This window comes from Mustelus asterias, chromosome 26 (genome assembly GCF_964213995.1).
Source record: "Mustelus asterias chromosome 26, sMusAst1.hap1.1, whole genome shotgun sequence".
NCBI lineage: Eukaryota > Metazoa > Chordata > Chondrichthyes > Carcharhiniformes > Triakidae > Mustelus > Mustelus asterias.
The window spans coordinates 46,651,055-46,670,023 of record NC_135826.1 but is presented as its reverse complement, the minus strand read 5'-3'; the positions used below and the strand labels follow the sequence as shown (position 1 = coordinate 46,670,023).

General features: G+C 46.7%; 1 protein-coding gene across 1 annotated transcript; it reads right to left on the bottom strand.

Annotated features, from left to right (window-relative positions):
- Positions 1-5,456: 5,456 nt before the first annotated feature.
- LOC144479674 (sphingosine 1-phosphate receptor 4-like) lies at positions 5,457-17,545 on the bottom strand. Its single transcript, XM_078198683.1, has 2 exons — positions 17,332-17,545; positions 5,457-10,310 (listed from the first exon to the last, which is right to left on the bottom strand). Exon 2 carries the CDS (start codon positions 10,211-10,213, stop codon positions 9,098-9,100), a length of 1,116 nt encoding a protein of 371 aa, XP_078054809.1. The 5' UTR covers positions 10,214-10,310; positions 17,332-17,545; the 3' UTR covers positions 5,457-9,097.
- Between the last annotated feature and the right edge of the window lie 1,424 nt (positions 17,546-18,969).

Here is an 18,969-nt window from a genome sequence, read left to right as displayed (position 1 = left end):
TGGAGAGCAGTTGCCTTCATTGAAATCCTGTTCACAGTGGCTAAGTTCAGTTCCTCTGAAGAAAAAGCTCTTTTTTTTTACACTCATATTAATCATTTTCGTTCTGAGTATGTCTCAGGAGTCATAAAACATCCCCAACAAAATTTGACAACTAGTCACCTGTCATAGGCCAAGCAGCCAGAAGCTTGGGCGAAGGGGTTGATTTTAAGGGAGGGGTGGTGGTGGGGGCTAGTTAAAGGAATAGAGTGAGGTAAAGAGATGGAGAGGGTTAAGGAGGAAATTCCAGAGCCAAGGACACAGGCAACTGAGAGCATGGGCACCAATGGTGGGGCAATTATAATTGTGGACGTATAAATGGTTGGGATTGGAGGAGTGTAGCTTCCTCGGGAGACTTGTCAGTCGAGAGGAGGGCACAGAGACGGAGAGGCCGTGGTTTTGAAAAGTATGAGGATTTTTAAATTGGGGTGGTTTGTGGATTGGGAACGAATGTAGGTCAGCGGGCACAGGAGGATTGGACGGGTCTTGGTCAACTTAGGGTATGGGCTGTAGAGTTTAGATGAGCTTAAATAGTGGGTGACTGGTCAGGAGTGCTTTGGAATATCTAAATCCAGAGGTAAGAAAGGCATGGGTGAGGTTTTAGTAACAGATGGGTTGAAGCAAGGGCGGAGCAGGGTGGTATTACACGACTGGAAGTAGGTGGTCTTGGCAATTGAGAGGTTATGGGGCTGGAAACTCAATTCTGGGTCAAGTAGGATGTTGAGGTTGCAAACAGTCTGATTCAGCCTCAGGAGAAGTGGCCGGGCAGGTGTGGGGATGGGGCGGGGGAGGATGGTACTGATGGCTAGGGAACAGAGTTTGTGGCTGGTACAGAAGATGATGGCCTGGATCTTCCCAGTGTTTAGAGGACTGGCGGCACATCAGGATTCTTCAAGAATAGGAGAACCTGGGGTCTGAGTCGACCACTTCCCCAGTTGGCCACTGGGAGGCGGTGGGCAGGCTGTGAGGATGGACATATTGGAAGACCGACGAGTGTGGGGGTGGTGCAGGCCGTCATGCAAGGAGCCAATAGTGGCACAAGCCTGAGGGATTGAAGAACGGTTCTTGTTCCTATGCAAGGGATACGTCCGACCAGCTGTTGGCAACTTTCCATTGGAAAACCCGTCTTCGGCCCGCAGATCCTGGGGGCGAGCCTGGTCTCGGAAGCCTGGAGGTGTCAGCAGACAGGCCCTGATCTCCTGTGCCTACTGAACTGATATCAGTGAGTTGTGAAGTACTGGCTCAGTTCAGCAGGAACTGGAGTCAGGCCTAATGATATCCTGTGGAACATTAACAAGTGAAGCAAAGAAGCTGTGTTCATATAGCGCCTGGCACAGCCTCAGGACGATGTGTGCAGCCGGTGGTGGGGGGAGCCTGTGAGGCAGATCCAGTTTCGAAAAGGGAATTGGATTCAGCATCTAAAGAGGAAATTTGCAGCTTAAAGGAGAAAGGGTGGGGAAATGGAAATAGTTGATTTGCTCTTGAAGAGAGACAACATAGAGAGGATGGGCTGAATGGCCTCCACCTGTGCTATAACATGGGGTGACACGGTGGCGCAGTGGTTAGCAGTGCTGTCTCACAGCGCCAGGGACCCGGGTTCGATTCCTGGCTCGGGTCACTGTCTGTGTGGAGTTTGCACATTTTCCCCATGTCTGCGTGGGTTTCCTCCGGGTGCTCCGGTTTCCTCCCACATTCTGAAAGACGTACTAGTTAGGGTGCATTGACCCGAACAGGCGCCGGAGTGTGGCAACTAGGGGAATTTCACAGTAACTTAATTGCAGTGTTAATGTAAGCCTACTTGTGACTAATAAAAGTTAACTTTAACCATTCAACGATTCCATAGAAGATGGGCAATGAACAAAAATTCCAGTCAATTCACAGCGACGGTGCAGCAGTGAGCTCCCTCTGCTGGTCATTCCAGAATTGCATTGGACTGGAGAATTGTCAGAAGCATCTTTTCATTTCCACTCCCCAGCCAATGTAGTAATGGGCTTCCTGCCATGAAAGGTCAGGGCCCTCATTAGCATACATTTAAATGTCATTAGTGGGCCTCCCCGCTCTATCATTCCACCACATTGCCGGGGTTTACAACAGGTCTGGACAAACCGGGACCTGGTGAAGGTATCCCACTGTGGGCGCACAGCTAAGTACAGCCCTCGGGGAGAGAGGGTCCTGCCCAGGCTGTACCCTGGCACTGTCTGTGGCACTGCCATGGGGCACTGCCAGTGGGGGTTTCACTGGGGAAGGAGATAGTCTAGTGGTATTATCAGTAGATTATTAATCCAGAAACTCAGTTCTGGGGATCCGGATTCAAATCCCGCCACGTAAGATGGTTGAATTTGAATCAATTTTTTAAATCTGGAATTAAGAATCTACTGATGACCATGTAACCATTATCGATTATTGGAAAAACCCATCTGGTTCACTAATATCCTTTAGGGAAGGAAATTTGCCATCCTGACCTGGTCTGGCCTACATGTGACTCCAGAGCCACAGCAATGTGGTTGACTCTCAACTGCCCTCTGAAATGACCCAGCAAGCCACTCAGTTTCAAGGACAACTAGGGATGGGCAAAAATGTTGGCCCTGCCGGTGATGCCCAGGTCCTATGAACGAATAGGGGGGGAAAAAGTTCAGGGTCGGGGTCTTCCCTGGGGGAGTCCTGTATCCATAGGTGGAGTCCCGTTTCTTTGGGGGAGGGGATGGTTTCATGTCCATGTGGGGAGTGGGGTGGGTCCCATTTTTATTTTTATGAGAGCAGGGTGCCCTTTGAAAATGGCGCGCTGATCTGTCAGGGGCCGAGGTTGCTGGCGGGCTTGACTCGTTCAGGGCCCGCCCACCAGCGTGATGTCGTGGAGCCAGCCTCCAGGATTTCTTTTGATTTTCTGTCCAAAAATATGGCGGGAAAAGCAGGCAATGCATTCCACTTTTCACACCTCAGCTGACACACAGTCAAATTAAGAGAAAGTTCCACCCAAACCCTTTGCGTAAAACAGGACAGAATTCCTTCATGATGGGAATTCATGGAAAACAGACAATGGTGAAGATCTAGAAGAAGAGGAATTGTAAAGAGGTTTGAAGGTTCAGGTACATGGATCATTAAAGAGTTTAATCAGCTTTCACAAAAAGGTCATCCGGACTCGAAACGTCAGCCCTTTTCTCTCCTCACAGATGCTGCCAGATCTGCTGAGATTTTCCAGCATTTTCTCTTTTGGGATCATTAAAGAGTCGTGGTCAAAATCATCAAATGATGAATGGATGCTGACCTTTATATTTGGAGGACTAGATCACAAGTGGGTTGAAAACATGCTTCAACTGTACAAAGCCCTGGTTAGACCACATTTAGGGTATTGTGAACACTTCCTGGCGTAACACCTTGTGACGATTCTATGCACTTGGAACCGTCCTGTCTACAACTGCCATCCTGTGTTGTCACTACAGCAGCATAATTGCTTCTAATTGGTAGAATCTTTGTTTTAACGTGAACTAATGCTGTTTTGAGTGTTTTCCCCTGGGATTTTGCAGAGTAGGGTCTCTTGGAGATTCTCCTGTATGAGTGGATTTTTCTCTGAGAGTTGCTGTTTTGGAAGCTGCAGAGAGAGATTTCCCCTTCTGTCTCTAGAGACTGGGAGCTGCCAGAGATTTGGTTTACTTCTCTGAAGATTTGCTATATTGAGGATATATCCTTCTCTGGAAACTGCTGTCTGGTTCTCTAACCAGAAGTGTTAAAAGGCTGAAAATCCAGCACCCCTTGAACATACATGTTTCTGTGCTAATGAAATCTAAAGAAGGGTGTATGTCTATGGGGTCTTGTTTTAAATTGGAACAATAGAGATAGCTAGCTGTTAAGAACTATACTTTGTCATGTTTAAGTATTTTAATTGGTAAAAGCTGTGCTAATTCTTTTTGGGTTTTTTAATATCCATTTCAATCCAATCCAATTCAAAGTCTCAGTGAGACATTCCCAATCCAAGCTGACAAGACAGGCCTCTCACTTCCTGTCTTGGGCTTGATCTACATGATCCAAGCTGATTGGAGCAGGCATTGCACCTTCTCCAAGGCTTGATCTCATTTGCATCTTAGCCAAAAGGCCGAGATGCCGCTTTAAAAAATTGCTTCAAATGAAGCCACAGTGTAACCTCATGACTTCAACCAAGTACAGATGAATGAGGGAGGATCTTCTAGAGACTTATAAAATTCTAACAGGGTAGATGCAGGGAGGATGTTCCTGATGGTGGGGGAGTCGAGAACCAGGTGTCACAGTCTGAGGATTCAGGGTAGACCATTTAGGACGGAGGTGAGGAGACATTTCTTCACCCAAAGAGTGGTGAGCCTGTGGAATTCATTACCACAGGAAGTAGTTGATGCCAAAACATTGAATGTATTCAAGAGGCGGCTGGATATAGCACTTGGGGTGAATGGGATCAAAGGTTATGGGGTAAAAGCAGGATTAGGCTATTGAGTTGGATGATCAGCCATGATCGTAATGAATGGCGGAGCAGGCTCGAAGGGCCAAATGGCCTCCTCCTGCTCCTACTTTCTATGTTTCTATGCTTCTATGAGGAGCAATGAGTTCTCCCACTCTCCTGCTCAACCTTTCTCAACTGGAACTGCCCAGAACAGATTAACTGGTCACTTGGTCTCTATGGGACTAAAAATAGTGAAAAGGAGGGGGGGGGGGGGGTTATTTGTCTGACAGTTGGGCATCATCCTGTCCTGTCCGGGTTAGGTTGATTGGCCATACTAAACTGACCCTAGTGTCAGGGGGATTAGCAGGGGAAATATGTGGGATTACGGGAATAGGGCCTGGGTGGAATTTTGTTTGGTGCAGACTTGATGGGCCGAATGGCCTCCTTCTGCACTGTACATCTTCTATGAATTGGCGTAGGAAGGCAAAGCTGACTAATGGCCGGACCATGGGGCAAGTCATAAGATGAAAACTCCAGACATACGTTGAATCGCAGTTGGCAACCCTATCCATATTAGGCCCAGGGCCTAATTTACATTGTGTTGCTAACACATCATGACTGAAGCAACCCATGGATGAGAGAAAACTGTTGTGAGTACTTCTGCTCCCCGCAACCCCATATCTGGGTATGCACATGAACAGGCGGGGTATAGAGGGATAACGCGGGGTTGGTCTAGGTAGGATAAAGTGATCGGCGCAGGCTTGGTGGGCCGCAGGGCCTGTTCCTGTGCTGTAATGTTCTTTGTTCTGGGGACTCATTCATGCCACCCTGTTCTGTGTGCATTTAGCAGTACCCAGCCTCCCTTTCCACAGAAGTTCAACACGCAGTCAGTTTTACAGCGACAGTTAGTGAATCTCTCGAACTACACAAGGCGCACCTGCTTCATCTGCAGTGGAAGATTTATGACTCACATTAGGACAAGGTTAAATTGACGACAACAAGAGTCCTGTGATTACATTCAAAACTATTTATTCACAGCTTAAAAACCTGAGCAACAATTTAGCTGCGGGTTGAGGTACTAAACCGAAACGTGACAGCAATTGTGTTGTGTAATCAATTCATTTTGTAGAGAAAATATACTCCAGTAATACTTGGCTCACTCTGCTAATACTTTGCCATGTTTCATTAACACTTTGACATCTTCCATTAATACTGTGGCGCACTCCACCAGTACTTCAACCTGCACCATTAATACATCAGCACGCCCTGTCAATGTTTCAAGGGACAACTCCAGCACTTCAGGGAAAATCTTGACATTAAGGAAATATTTGCTTTGCTGTGCAGAGTTGTATTAGGTTGCGACCGTATTACAACAGTAAGACAGGCGTGACAAAGCAGCCAGGAATTTTCATTTGCCTAAAATAGCGTTAACGCATTTGCAGATCCTCAGGTAAGTGGTCACATTGGAAATCTTACAGGCAGTTTATTTTTTGTTTAAATCATTCATTCACAGGATGTGGGCACCACTGACAATTTGAGTATCTCCGTGTCCACCCCTCGTTACCCCGCTTGCGAAGGTGGTGGCGATGGAGCCTCCATCTTTAACTACTGCAGTCCAGGTCGTGAAGATGCTCTCCACTGTCATTAGGTTGGATGTTCCAGAACTTTGACCCTGTGACCCCCGCTCTACACCAATCCCATCATCAATGAGGAGAAACAAGTTTTTAAGAAGCTCATTTTAAAATTCACCTGTGTGTTTAGGTCGCTGGATGTTGAAGGAATGGGTAGACTATGTCCGGCCAATAAACAGGGAAACATTTATCTCTGATTCACATTTAGTCGGTATTTTGATTCATATTCACACCTTTGCTAAAATTGATATACATTTTACTGATATTTTAGCATCCGTACCAATTAAAAATATGTATTCCAATTCTAGGGTATAGGGTCTGTTTGACACCGAGCAAGAAAATCTTTTAATGAATGACCATCATAGAATTAGATTTGACAAGTTACAGCAGAGAAACAGGCCATTCAGCCCAACTACCTCCTGCTGGTACTTATGCTCCATATCAAATTCCTCCCACTCATCAGCATAATATTCTATTCCTTTCCCTCATGTACCTAATATCTAAGTTTTCCATAAATGCATCAGTAGGGTGGGCCTTAACATGTTGATGCCATTTAAACAGTTTGGACAAGTCTCAAGCAGAGTATATCAGTCTTATAAAGGCTTAGAGGACTGACAAATGCTTTTCATTTCATATAGACTCATTGTAACAACTTTAATCAGGCAATTGAGGTGGGCCTGTTAGAATAGAACTCCCTGATTGAGGGCGCTGCACGCCGCAGGGACTGGGGTGTATTATTGACCCCTTTAATCACATTTTAATTTGATGTTTTATGTTTCCTTCCCGCTTTGTTTTTTGTTTCGGGCGGTTCCCCTCCTTTTAGGGAGCTGCCCCTTTTGAGTTGTCCCTAAGTTAATTTGATTTTGTTTATTTGGTTAGGAAAAAAAGAGTTCCCTGATTAAGGGTCAAGTTGATGGGCCAATCAGGGAGCCTCTTGCCTTGTACTGAACCAGGCGTGTCAGTTCCTCTGGAACTCTGAGTGTAGACTGCTGACTGAGAGCACTATGTATGCTGTTATCAGACTTGTAAATAAAGAGATTTTGGTGAAGGGACTTCTGCCTCCAAGGACTTATTACACCCATCCCCCCATTAGATCAATGTTTAACTGATATTCTTTATTGGTAAGATCTCTTGTAAGTTCTTCAACCATCCTTTAAACAAAAAGATAGGGTTCGTTAAAACTTTAGAAGGCAAATATGCAAGCTGCGATGGTAAAGGGGCAGTATTTCGAATCTCCGTATCTTACAGAAGGAGGCGATACAGCCCACCTAATCTGGCTCTTTGAAAAGACTACCCAATTGATCCCCACACTTCTGCTCTTCCACCGTAGTCCTGCAAGTTTACACAGCTTTAATTATTTATCCAATTTCCTCCTGCAAGTGCTTCTCAAATATTTCTGCCAAACACATTGGGTGTGGTAACACGCTTTGTGTCAAAACATGTTATGAGGCAAGATCAACATTGCACCACCCACCTACAGTGTCAGCTGTGATGATAAAGGCTGCCGATGCACTTGAAACGCTGGAATGGGCAAGACAGAAATAGACAGGTTTTCGCTGGGTTGGGATGTTAAGGAGACCTTGAGCAAAGGCAAGATAATGGAGTTAACGTGCAGATCAGCCATGATCTAATTGATTAGCAGAGCAGGCGTGAGGGACTGAATGGCCTCCTCTGAACCTTGAAATTACAGTGAAAGTATCTGTAATTCTCTATCTTTCGTTCTCCAAGTGTAAAGATTATTCTTTTTAATATGCAAATATTGTACTTTTCACGGTGGCAAAGAAATGGTGCAAGGTCTTCTTTCTCTTCCCGCACCTAGAGGTGCACTAAGACCGGCTTTCATCTGTTTCCATGGCTAGTCATTCCCGGGACAGGTCACTAGTCTGTCGCCAGAGGCTTATAGTTTGAAGGGCGCCACTCTACATCAAGCATGGCTGACCAGGAGTCTCTCTCGCTCTTTGTGCCACTTGGAAGGGTTTTGCAGGTTGATACTCAACCCGTTTGGCCGCAAATGAATGCACCTTCCTTGGCCACCAAGTCCTGGGGTGGGACTCGAACCCAGAGCTTCTGGTTCAGAGGTAGGGATGCCAACCCACTGCGCCACAAGATGTCCTGTGTAATGTCTTACTGTTTGTCATGAGGTGTTTGTAATGAGCGCTAACATAGTTTAATGAAAATACATATATCCTGGGACCAGCCAGTGCAGGGTTCCAACTGGAGTTGGTTCTAATGTGGTTCATATTGGCTTATAAAAACCAAAATCAGTTAACAATCTGCCTGAGATCTGAACTATCGGATAAAACTGAAAACATGATCCCTATCAGTTGGATTTTGAAAACCACAAAGCAACAGTCGAGAAGACTTATCTGAGCTGCAAGTGAATTGAATTTTTTTTAAACAGCGGCACTTTCTAAGGGAACAAAAATAAAAAATAATTTGCATTTTTGCAGCATCACTCATGTCCTCCACCAATTAATTTATTTCTGTATATACGCACTGTTGGTATGTAGGCAAACATGGCGACAAATTTACCCCCAGAACATGACTATGCTAAAAAGCAATGAGATTAATAACTAAGGTTTATACATGACTCCAGGAGAATTGTCCTGTCTTTCTTCACTGGGATGTTCCAACAACAGAAATGTAAAAGAACTTACTATCAAATGAAATTTCTATAAATTCTTTTACGCCCACCTGAGAGGCAATGCCTTCACTTAGTGTCTCATCTGCAAATTATGCAAGATAGCACCTCTGACAGTGCAGCACGCCCTCATTACTGTGCTGAAGCTTCAGCCCGCAATATGTGCTCAGGTTCCTGACGTACCGGCTTGTGATCAAGAGGTGAACCAGGCTGAAAGTATTGTCACATGGGGCTGGGGAGCTCCTCGACTTAACCTGGTTCTGCTGCTGTATTGTCACCAGAAGGAATTTTAATACATAAACTGGTGCACGCAGGGAGGATGCAAGCAGCTCCCAAGGAAATTCCCAGCCGGAACGTCTGCTCCAGCTTTCGAGACAAGCTCTATTGTCCTGACTTGGGCAAAGTTTTCTTTGGACTCATCAATTTGGAGTTTCGAAAGCTCTCCCTCAGCCTGTAGGAGCTGTCCGTGGAGGCTCCGAGGGCAGACTCACTCCTGCTCAGGAACGGCAATGGTGCACCAGCTTTGATGAAGCAGCAGCACAGCAGTTTGAGAATGGCCCGCCTCACTTCCTTACTGCCAAAGGAATAAATGACTGGGTTAATGGCCGAGTTGATGACAGCCAAGGCAATGGTCCATTCCATGCTGTGCAGCTTGGTACAGGGCGGCGAGAAGCAGAAGACGTCCAGGAGGAGAAGCACAAAAAGGGGGCTCCAACAGATCACAAAGGCGGCTACAATCATGAAAACAGTCTTGAGGAGCCTCACGGACTTCTGCTTGCTTCTGCTGCTGGACACGGACTTGGCACTGTTCCGGACAAGGTGGTAGATGCCACTGTACAGCGCCACTATCCCGACGATGATGATACTGAACATCACCACGCAGAAGAGGATGTAACTCTTGGAGTACAGAGGCAGCAAGGTGGAACACTCCTCAAAGTTGCAGATGCAGTTCCATCCCATCAATGGCAAAAGACCAATGAGGGAAGCCACCAGCCAACACAATCCGATCAGGAAGTACACCCGGTAGGTTTTGCGGGCTGAGGCGTAAGGTACGGGTCTGACCATGGTGGCGTATCTCTCCACCGCCGTGATGAGTAAGCTGAACGTCGAGGCAGCCAGGGCAAAGAACAAGACCCCCTCCCGAATGAACCAAAGCGTGGGGGAGATTTGAAAGGTTCTTTGACCGGACAGGCTTATGTTCCCAATATAGACGATTCCGGTCAACAGGTCACAGAGGGTAATGTTGGCAATGCAATAGTAAACCCAGCTTCGGAAGCGAGTGTTGTTGAGGATAGCCAAGAAAACCAACAGGTTCTCTATGACGATGAAGCAACTGATCACCATGAAGACAATTCTGGCAATGCCCATGCCATCGCTGGGTAACTGCCTGTTCTCCAACTTTCCAGTGTAGTTGTAATGCAGCAGAATGATGTCCACTTGCTGTCTGGCCAAGGAAAGCAAGCATTCGCTGTTGTTATACATTTTGATAAGAAGCATTGACTCCAAGAAGTATTTGGACCTCAACAAAGGCTCAGGAGCAGTCAACCAACTTCCTGGAGAGAATGTCCAGCATGATATTCTGCTTTCAAAATACCTGGAAAGAAATTGAAGAATGCATTATTATTCTCTTATTCCATCAATGTCTCACTTTACCCTTGCTGTGCATTTAATTAAAACCTGTTCTCTAACACTTATGATTACAGATGAAGGGTCATTGATCTGAAATGTTGGCCGAAATTGTCCCGTCCCACCCGCCACGGGAATCGTAGCGAGCTGGACATGGGCTATGCAAAGATCCATTGACCTCGGGCAGGATTTTCCAGCTTTGGCGTGAGGGTGGCTGGAAAATCCCGCCCGTGAACTCTCCTCCTCCCTTCACAGATGCTTAAACTAAACTCCCAAAGTTACCAGAATGCAAAGAATCACAATATAACTGCTTCTGAAATATCGAGGTTCTTGTGTTGAGGCTCAGGAGAAGAGACTCATCCCAGGGATTGGGTGACTCACAGCAGACCCTCATGGTGACAGGAAAAGAATCAAAGCAAAAGGTAGATACGCCGTACAATACGATAAGGATGAAAGAGATAATGTCCGTAATCCTCTGGATGTTCGCTAGTGGCAGATTCTCTGGTCCCACCAGCAACCACCCCCCCCCCCCCCCCCCCACCCCGCCGCAGGTTTCCCGGCAGAGTGGGGGTGGCTACAATGGGACCAGAAGATCTTGCCACTAGCGAATGGCACACCAGCTCTCGCTGCCAAGGAACTCGGTGATAGAAGGCCAGAGAATTCCGGCCTATATTTATATAGCACGGTGGACAACCTCAGGACTTCCAAAAGCACTTTCCAGTCAATGATTTGCGTCAGAACGCAAGAAAAAGGAGGATGAGTAGTGATGCGCTATCAATAAGGTGAAAGACTACCGATATGCCAATATAAGTGTAGGCTTTTATTCACAACAGAATCAGGAGCAGATCCCAACAAATAACCAACCTGGACTGAACAAGGGGGAGGAGACAGCCACCTTTATACTAGGTGCCGAGGGGAGGAACCAAACTGGAAGGGGATGTGTCCAGGTTTGACAAGCACACACAACGGTGGTCCATATAGGACAAAGGCACAACTGAGGTCCACCACAAGTAGGCAGCTCCTCGAGTCTGATGCGGCATTTAATTTGTAGCCTCGCTTTTACCTTCAACTCTGTCTTCCTGTCCTATCCCCAGTCTATCAATTTTCTTATTCTCCAATTTGATCTCAGTCTTAAACAGACTCAACAACTGAACACCCGCAGCTCCTCTCGGGGAGAGCATTCCAAAGATACGCCACCCTCTACCTTTTGCTTTGATTCTTTTCCTGTCACCACAAGGGCCTGCTGTGAATCACCCAATCCCTGGGATGAGTCTCTTCTCCTGAGCCTGAACACAAGAACCTCGATTACAATATTTCAGAAGCAGTTATATTGTGACCCTTTGCATTCTGGTAACTTTGGGAGTTTAGTTTAAGCACCTGTGAAGGGAGCAGGAGAATTAGCGGGTGGGATTTTCCAGCCACCCTCACCCCAAAGCCGGAAAATCCCGCCTGAGCTCAACGGATCTTTGCATGGTCCATGTCCAGCCCGCTACGATTCCCGTGGCAGGTGGGACAGGAAGAAATTTCTCCTCATCTCACTCCTGGATACTTCTGACCACTAGTTTTCGATTCTCCAGCCAGGGGAAATGACCTCGCTACTTGACCCTGTAACACTCTCAATTCTGTATCTTTCAGTGAGGTGAATTGTGTTGTTTTTTTTGCAGACAGCAATGTCCTAATGACAGAAATACAAAAATAATTAAACAATCTGACTCAGTTGGCAACTTGAGGGATAAATTGAGCAGGCACGGTGGAACAGTGGCTAGTACTGCTGCCTCACAGTGCCACCAACCCGGGTTCGATTCTGGCCTTGGATGACTGTGTGGAGTTTGTACATTCTTCCCATGTCTGCGTGGATTTCCTCTGGGTGCTCCAGTTTCCTCCCATGGTTCAGATATGTGCTGGTTAGGTGGATTGGCCCATGCTAAACTGCCCCTTAGTGTCCAAAGATCTGTCGGGAAGGTGATGGCCTTGTGGTATTATCACTGAATTATTATGCAACTAATGTTCTGGGGGCTTGGGTTCGAATCCTGCCACGACAGATGGTGGAATTTGAATTAAATTTTAAAAATCTAAAAAAAAATTAAGAATCATGAAGCCATTGTTGGGAAAACCCATCTGGTTCACCAATGTGCTTTAGGGAAGGAAATCTGCTGTCCTTACCTGGTCTGGCCTACATGTGACTCCAGAGCCACAGCAATATGGTTGACTCTCAACTGCCCTCGGGCAACTAGGGATGGGCAATAAATACTGGCCCAGCCAGCGACGCCCATGTCCCACGAATGAATAAAAAACAAGTTAGGTGGGTGAACCATGGTAAATGTGGGAATGGGGCGGGGGGGGGACGGTGAGGGTCTGGGTGACATGCTCTTTCGGCAAGTCGGTGCAGACAAAGAGCCAAATGTATTGATGTTGGTGATAACTCTCCTACTCTTGCTCAAGGGAGTGCCGCAGGATTTTGTACTTCCACTTGAGAGGGGGGGGTCATCAGAAAAAAGAGAGACAGCACCTTCACCAGGGCAGCACTCTCTCAGTGCAGCACTCGCAGAATCAGGTGAGATCACTGACTTCTGATTCAGACAGAGTGACTATCCCACTGATCCACAGCTGACAGCAAGACTCGCACAGAAGGGTAAGAAATCCGTTTGTTTAAAAAGGTTTCGTCTGTCAGAAGACTGTCAGAAGGAGAATATTGCAACAGCTTTGAGATCACAGATGTTTAAAAAAAATGCTACTTGTTGTGCAACAAGTTCTGTTAAGAGTAAAATGTCACCAACAGATTATTTTATATATTGTACTCGTGACTGGCGACTTTGAAATACAAGTGGCAATTTTTTTTCATTGCGCAATTTAAACTTCCTCTTTAACAGCTGTTATTGACATTGTAATCACCTGTTTTGGACACTCTCACCTCTCGCACAATAACTCCTCACTGTGACTGGAGCCAAGAGAGCTCTTTCCATCTTCTTTCCATCCTATTAACTCTATAATCCGTAGGGATGTAGAACGCTGATTGGGAATAGGGAGTTTTCCACCCTCGTCCACCCTGATTCCTATTCCCCTGCGGCTATGGGCTATGAGTACTGTGTACAGTTTTGGTCTCCTTACTTGAGAAAGGATATACTGGCACTGGAGGGGGTGCAGAGGAGATTCACTAGGTTGATTCCGGAGTTGAGAGGTTGGCTTATGAGGAGAGACTGAGTAGACTGGGGCTATACTTATTGGAATTCAGAAGAATGAGGGGAGATCTTATAGAAACATATAAGATTATGAAGGAAATAAATAAGATAGAAGCTGGGAGGTTGTTTCCACTGGCGGGTAAAACCAGAACTAGGGGGCATAGCCTCAGAATAAGGGGGAGCAGATTTAGGACTGAGTTGAGGAGGAACTTCTTCACCCAAAGGGTTGTGAATCTGTGGAATTCCCTGCCCAGGGAAGCAGTTGAGGCTACCTCGTTGAATGTTTTCAAGGCAAAGTTAGAAAGATTTTTGAACAGTAAAGGAATTAAGGGTTCTGGTGAGTGGGCGGGTAAGTGGAGCTGAGTCCATGAAAAGATCAGCCATGATCTTACTGAATGGCGGAGCAGGCTCGAGGGGCCAGATGGCCTACTCCTGCTCCTAGTTCTTATGTTCTTATGTTATGAGGTTATATCTGAGGTTGCCCATTCTAATTTAATTTGAGTTTAATTTAACTCTATCAGTTGTATAGAAAGAAATGACTGACATTTATAAAGCAACTATCAGAGGTCAGGAGGGGCATGGACAAAGTGGATAGGGAGTAGCTGTTCCCTTTAGTTGAAGGGTCAGTCATGAGGGGACATAGATTCAAGGTGAGGGGCAGGAGGTTTAGAGGGAATGAGAGGAAAAAGTTTTTTACGGTCGTGAATACGCTGCCTGGTGGAGGTGGGTTGCCTCACATCCTTTAAAAACAATCTGGATGAGTACTTCACACATCATAACATTCAAGTGCTGGTAAATGGGATCAGGTGGGAAGCCAGGTGTATCTTGCGGGTCAGTGCAGACTCGATGGGCTGAAGGGCCTCTTCTTCGCTATGATTCTAACAATCAGAAGTCAGGACATCTCCAAGCATTTTTCTGCCATTGGGGTTCTTTTTGAGCTGTAGTTACATGTTGTACTGTAAGTAAACAGGGCAGCACGGTGGCACAGTGGTTCGCACTGCTGCCTCACAGCGCCAGGGACCTGGGTTCAATTCCAGTCTTGGGTCACTGTCTGTGTGGAGTTTGCACATTCTCCCCGTGTCTGCGTGGGTTTCCTCTGGGTGCTCCGGTTTTATCCCACACTCCAACGATGTACAGGTTAGGTGGATTGGCCGTGCTAAATTGCCCCTTGGTGTCCCAAGATGTGTAGATTAGAAGGATTGGTGGGTAAATGTATTGGGTTAGAAGGATAGGGCCTCGGTAAGATGTTAAAAACGTTTGTTTATTCGTCACGTCAGGCTTACATTAACATTGCAATGAAGTTACTGTGAAATTCCCCTAGTCACCACATGGGTCAATGCACCAAACCAGCACGTCTTTCAGACTGTGGGAGGAAACCGGAGGGAGGGTCCGTTGGAGGGTTGGTGCAGACTCGATGGGCCAAATGGCCTCCTCATGCCATGTAGGGATTCTACGATTCTATGATAAATGCAACAGCTGATTGGCGCATAGCAAGATCTCAAGAGCAACATGGGAACAATGAGCAGATAAAGTCAACTCCCCATCAGACAGAAAAGCTGCCAAGAGAGGAGTACCGGTTGGATTAGTTAAGGTTACTCCCACAGCTAGCAGTAAGAAAACCTACCCCTGAGCTGCTAACACAGTGGTGCCCGAGTGATGATGCTGAGCCCCACTGGGGTAGTCCATTATCCTGCAATGGGGCTAGATTGTGTTTTATTTTACATTCCCTTCTTGTCCCCCCTCCCTCCTCCACCCACCACCACTCCTCACTCTCATCTCCATTTACCCTCTGTTTGACCCCAAGCTTAGCATTACCATGACTTCCTTTCGAAGCTGTTTTCAACCTTGGTGCTGATTTGCACAAAGGCCCTTGAGTTTGTTCAGTAATACTTCTTAAAATTCCCTGACACTGCCCTCAGTACAGCTTAAGTGTCATTCTCATTGTGGGGGGAGGGCAAATCCGAGAAAAGTAGAACGAAGGGGAATGAAAGAGGGATAGAAGGAAAGATGGGGAGGAGGAAGGAGCGAAAGTGAAAAGGAATCATAGACTCCTACAGTGCAGAAAGAGGCCATTTGGCCCATCAAGTCTGCACCAAACACAATCCCACCTAGGCCCTATCTCCATAACTCTATGCACTATGCGGCAATTTAACGTGGCCAATCCACCTAAATCGCACATCTTTGGACTGTGGGAGGAAACTGGAGCACTCGGAGGAAACCCACGCAGACCCTGTGCAAATTCCACACAAACAGTGACCCAAGCCAGGAATTGAACCTGGGTCCCTGGTGCTGTGAGGCAACAGTGCTAACCGCTGTGCCACCGTGCTGCCCACAGACAGAAATGGAAAGGAATACAAGGGGGGAGGAAGGAGTGAAGGAAAAAAGGAGGACTGAAACAGGGAGGAGGATAGAAGGGGAACTGGGGAAAAAATGTGGGATTACAGTGAAAGATAGAAGGGGAGAGAAAAGTGGGGGGAAGGAGAGAAAGATTGGAAGAGAAGGATGGCGTAGACATGGAAGGGTATCGGAGAGGCAGGAAAGAGGGAGGGAGAGGAGGAAAGTGAGGGTACAGTGAAAATAGGGCAGAGGGGGGAATGGAAAAAGAGAGAGCAAAGGGGAGAAGAGAAGGAGTGCAGAGGGATAGAAGCGATAGGGAAGATAAGGAAGAATATAAGACTAAGAACAGGAGTAGACCGTATGACCCACTGAGCCTGCTCCTCCATTCTATAAGACTATGGCTAAACCTCTACATCAACATTTTCTCGTCTCATGCAGACGTCCCTTGATGGAGTGCCAGGCTTTGTTACTTGGTCTGCCTTGCCATATGTTCACACAGTATTTATAAATGGCATTGTATCAAAACAAAAATATGCCCAGAATAGATACAAACTTGCAGATTTTCCCAAGGTGCGTATTTAGAACAAAGAAAACTACAGCATGGGAACAGGTCCTTCGGCCCTCCAAGCCTGTGCCCATCATGATGTCCTAACTGTACTACAAAAAAAACCTTCTGTCCTTAGTCTGTATCCCTCTATTCCCTCCCTATTCATGGACCCATCCAAATGCCTCTTAAGTGTTGCTAATGTGCCTGCTTCCACCACCTCCTCTGGCAGCGCGTTCCAGGCACCCACCACTCTCTGCGTGAAAAACTTCCCCCTCACATCTCCCTTAAACTTTCCCCCTCTCACCTTGAACCTGTGCCCCCCCTTGTAGTTGCCACTTCCACCCTGTCTATGCCTCTCATAATTTTGTCGATCTCTCTCAGGTCTTCTCTCAGCCTCCATCTAGGGGAAGTAAGAAGAAAAATACTATCTAAATACTGACACTTGCATGAAGATGATGGGCTGAATGACCTCTTCCTGTTCCAGAAATCTTCTATGTTTCTTTGAATCAATAGTTTTCCTTCAAGCTGCAGATACAAATCCACTTTCCTTCCCATTGTCCTTTTTACCCCATGGTAAGAAGTCTCACAACACCAGGTTAAAAGACTTGTTTTGAGACTTCTCACTGTGTTTATCCCAGTCCAACGCCGGCATCTCCACATCATGACCTTTTTACACCATGCCAATGTATGTAATGGCAATTGAAATGGAACACTGCTGGAACAGTATTCCTGATGATGTGCATTATTTGAACTGACTGCCCTGCATATCAATGCAAGCTGTTAAATTTCCCTACACAGCGTTTAACTCACTTTTAACCAAAGTTTATCTTTGTCCAGTGAGATGCAATAAAGTTAACTTAAACAGCAACAAATCCTGCATGTACTCTCTCACTCCTGCCTGGTGTAATGCTAAAGGTTCTACTTACTGTGCTGATGCAGTGGACTTGTCCTCTCGTCGGTTGAGTTGCTGCTGTGCCTGTAGTTAAGTGTCTGCTTCTCTCTGTGCCGGCACACGTGTTCTCAGCAAATTACAGAAGTTGCAACTAGACTTGTTGTGATCGGTTTTGCACCACCCACGATGACACGGCAGACAGAACGAGCTGATAAGACTATGCAGCAGCAGATGTACTTGAGTCTTGTGAAGCAGCGCAGTGCAGGGGAAGAAGTTAATGCCCCTCCCGATCACGTCATCTTAGACTACCCGGCAATGGCAACACTATCCCTGCACTGCAACACCCACTGCCCAACCCCATACAATTTTCAACTTTTCTCTCTCGAACGCTTCTTTAAATTCATGATACAGTGGCACACAATATGGAATAAATTGGGGCGGCACGGTGGCACGGTGGTTAGCACTGCTGCCTCACGGTCCGAAGGGACCCGGGTTCGATTCCTGGCTTGGGTCACTGTCAGTGCGGAGTCTGCACGTTCTCCCCGTGTCTGCGTGGGTTTCCCCCGGGTGCTCCGGTTTCCTCCCACAGTCTGAAAGACGTGCTGGTTAGGTGCATTGGCCGTGTTAAATTCTCCCTCAGTGTACCCGAACAGGCACCGGAGTGTGGCGACTAGGGATTTTCACAGTAACTACATTGCAGTGTTAATATAAGCCTACTTGTGACAATAATAAATAAACTTTAAACTATTTGCATTATGGGGTTCAGTGTTGTACTTTGTCTTCTGTGTCAGTAGGTAGTCCATTTAAGTGACACTCCGGAGACTTGAACAGACAGTATAATACTAACCGGACACTCCCTGTGTATTGCTGAGGGAGCCACAGAACTATCGCAGTGCAGAAGAAGGCCATTCGGCCCATCACTGTCTGCACTGGCTCTCCGAATGTGCATTTCACCTTGTGCAATTCTCCTGCTTTCTCCGCGTAAAGCCGCACATTGTTCCTTTTTATTGTCAGAGACACTGCTTTTTGGAATTAACACAACACCAAGTTAAAGTCCAACAGGTTTATTTGGTAGCACAAGCCACAAGCTTTGAGAGCGCTGCTCCTTCATCAGGTGAGTGGGAGTTCTGTTCACAAACAGGGCAGATATAGACACAAACTCAATTTACAAAATAATGGTTGGAATGCGAGCCTTTACAGGTAATCAAGCCTTAAAGGTACAGACAATATGAGTGGAGAGAGGGTTAAGCACAGGTTAAAGAGATGTGTATTGTCTCCAGCCAGGACAGTTAGTGAGATTTTGCAAGCCCAGGCAAGTCGTGGGGGTTACAGAAAGTGTGACATGAACCCAAGATCCCGGTTGAGGCTGTCCTCATGTGTGCGGAACTTGGCTATCAGTCTCTGCTCAGCGATTCTGCATTGTTGTGAGTCATGAAGGCCGCCTCGGAGAACGCTTACCTGAAGATCAGAGGCCGAATGCCCGTGACTGCTGAAGTGTTCCCCGACAGGAAGGGAACACTCTTGCCTGGTGATTGTCGAGCGCTGTTCATTCATCCGTTGTCGTAGCGTCTGCATGGTCTCCCCAATGTACCATGCCTCAGGACATCCTTTCCTGCAGCGTATCAGGTAGACAACGTTGGCCGAGTTGCAAGTGTAGGTACCGTGTATCTGG

Excerpts from the sequence above, each read along its gene's own strand:
- LOC144479674 (XM_078198683.1), bottom strand. The coding sequence starts at position 10,213 with ATGCTTCTTATCAAAATGTATAACAACAGCGAATGCTTGCTTTCCTTG.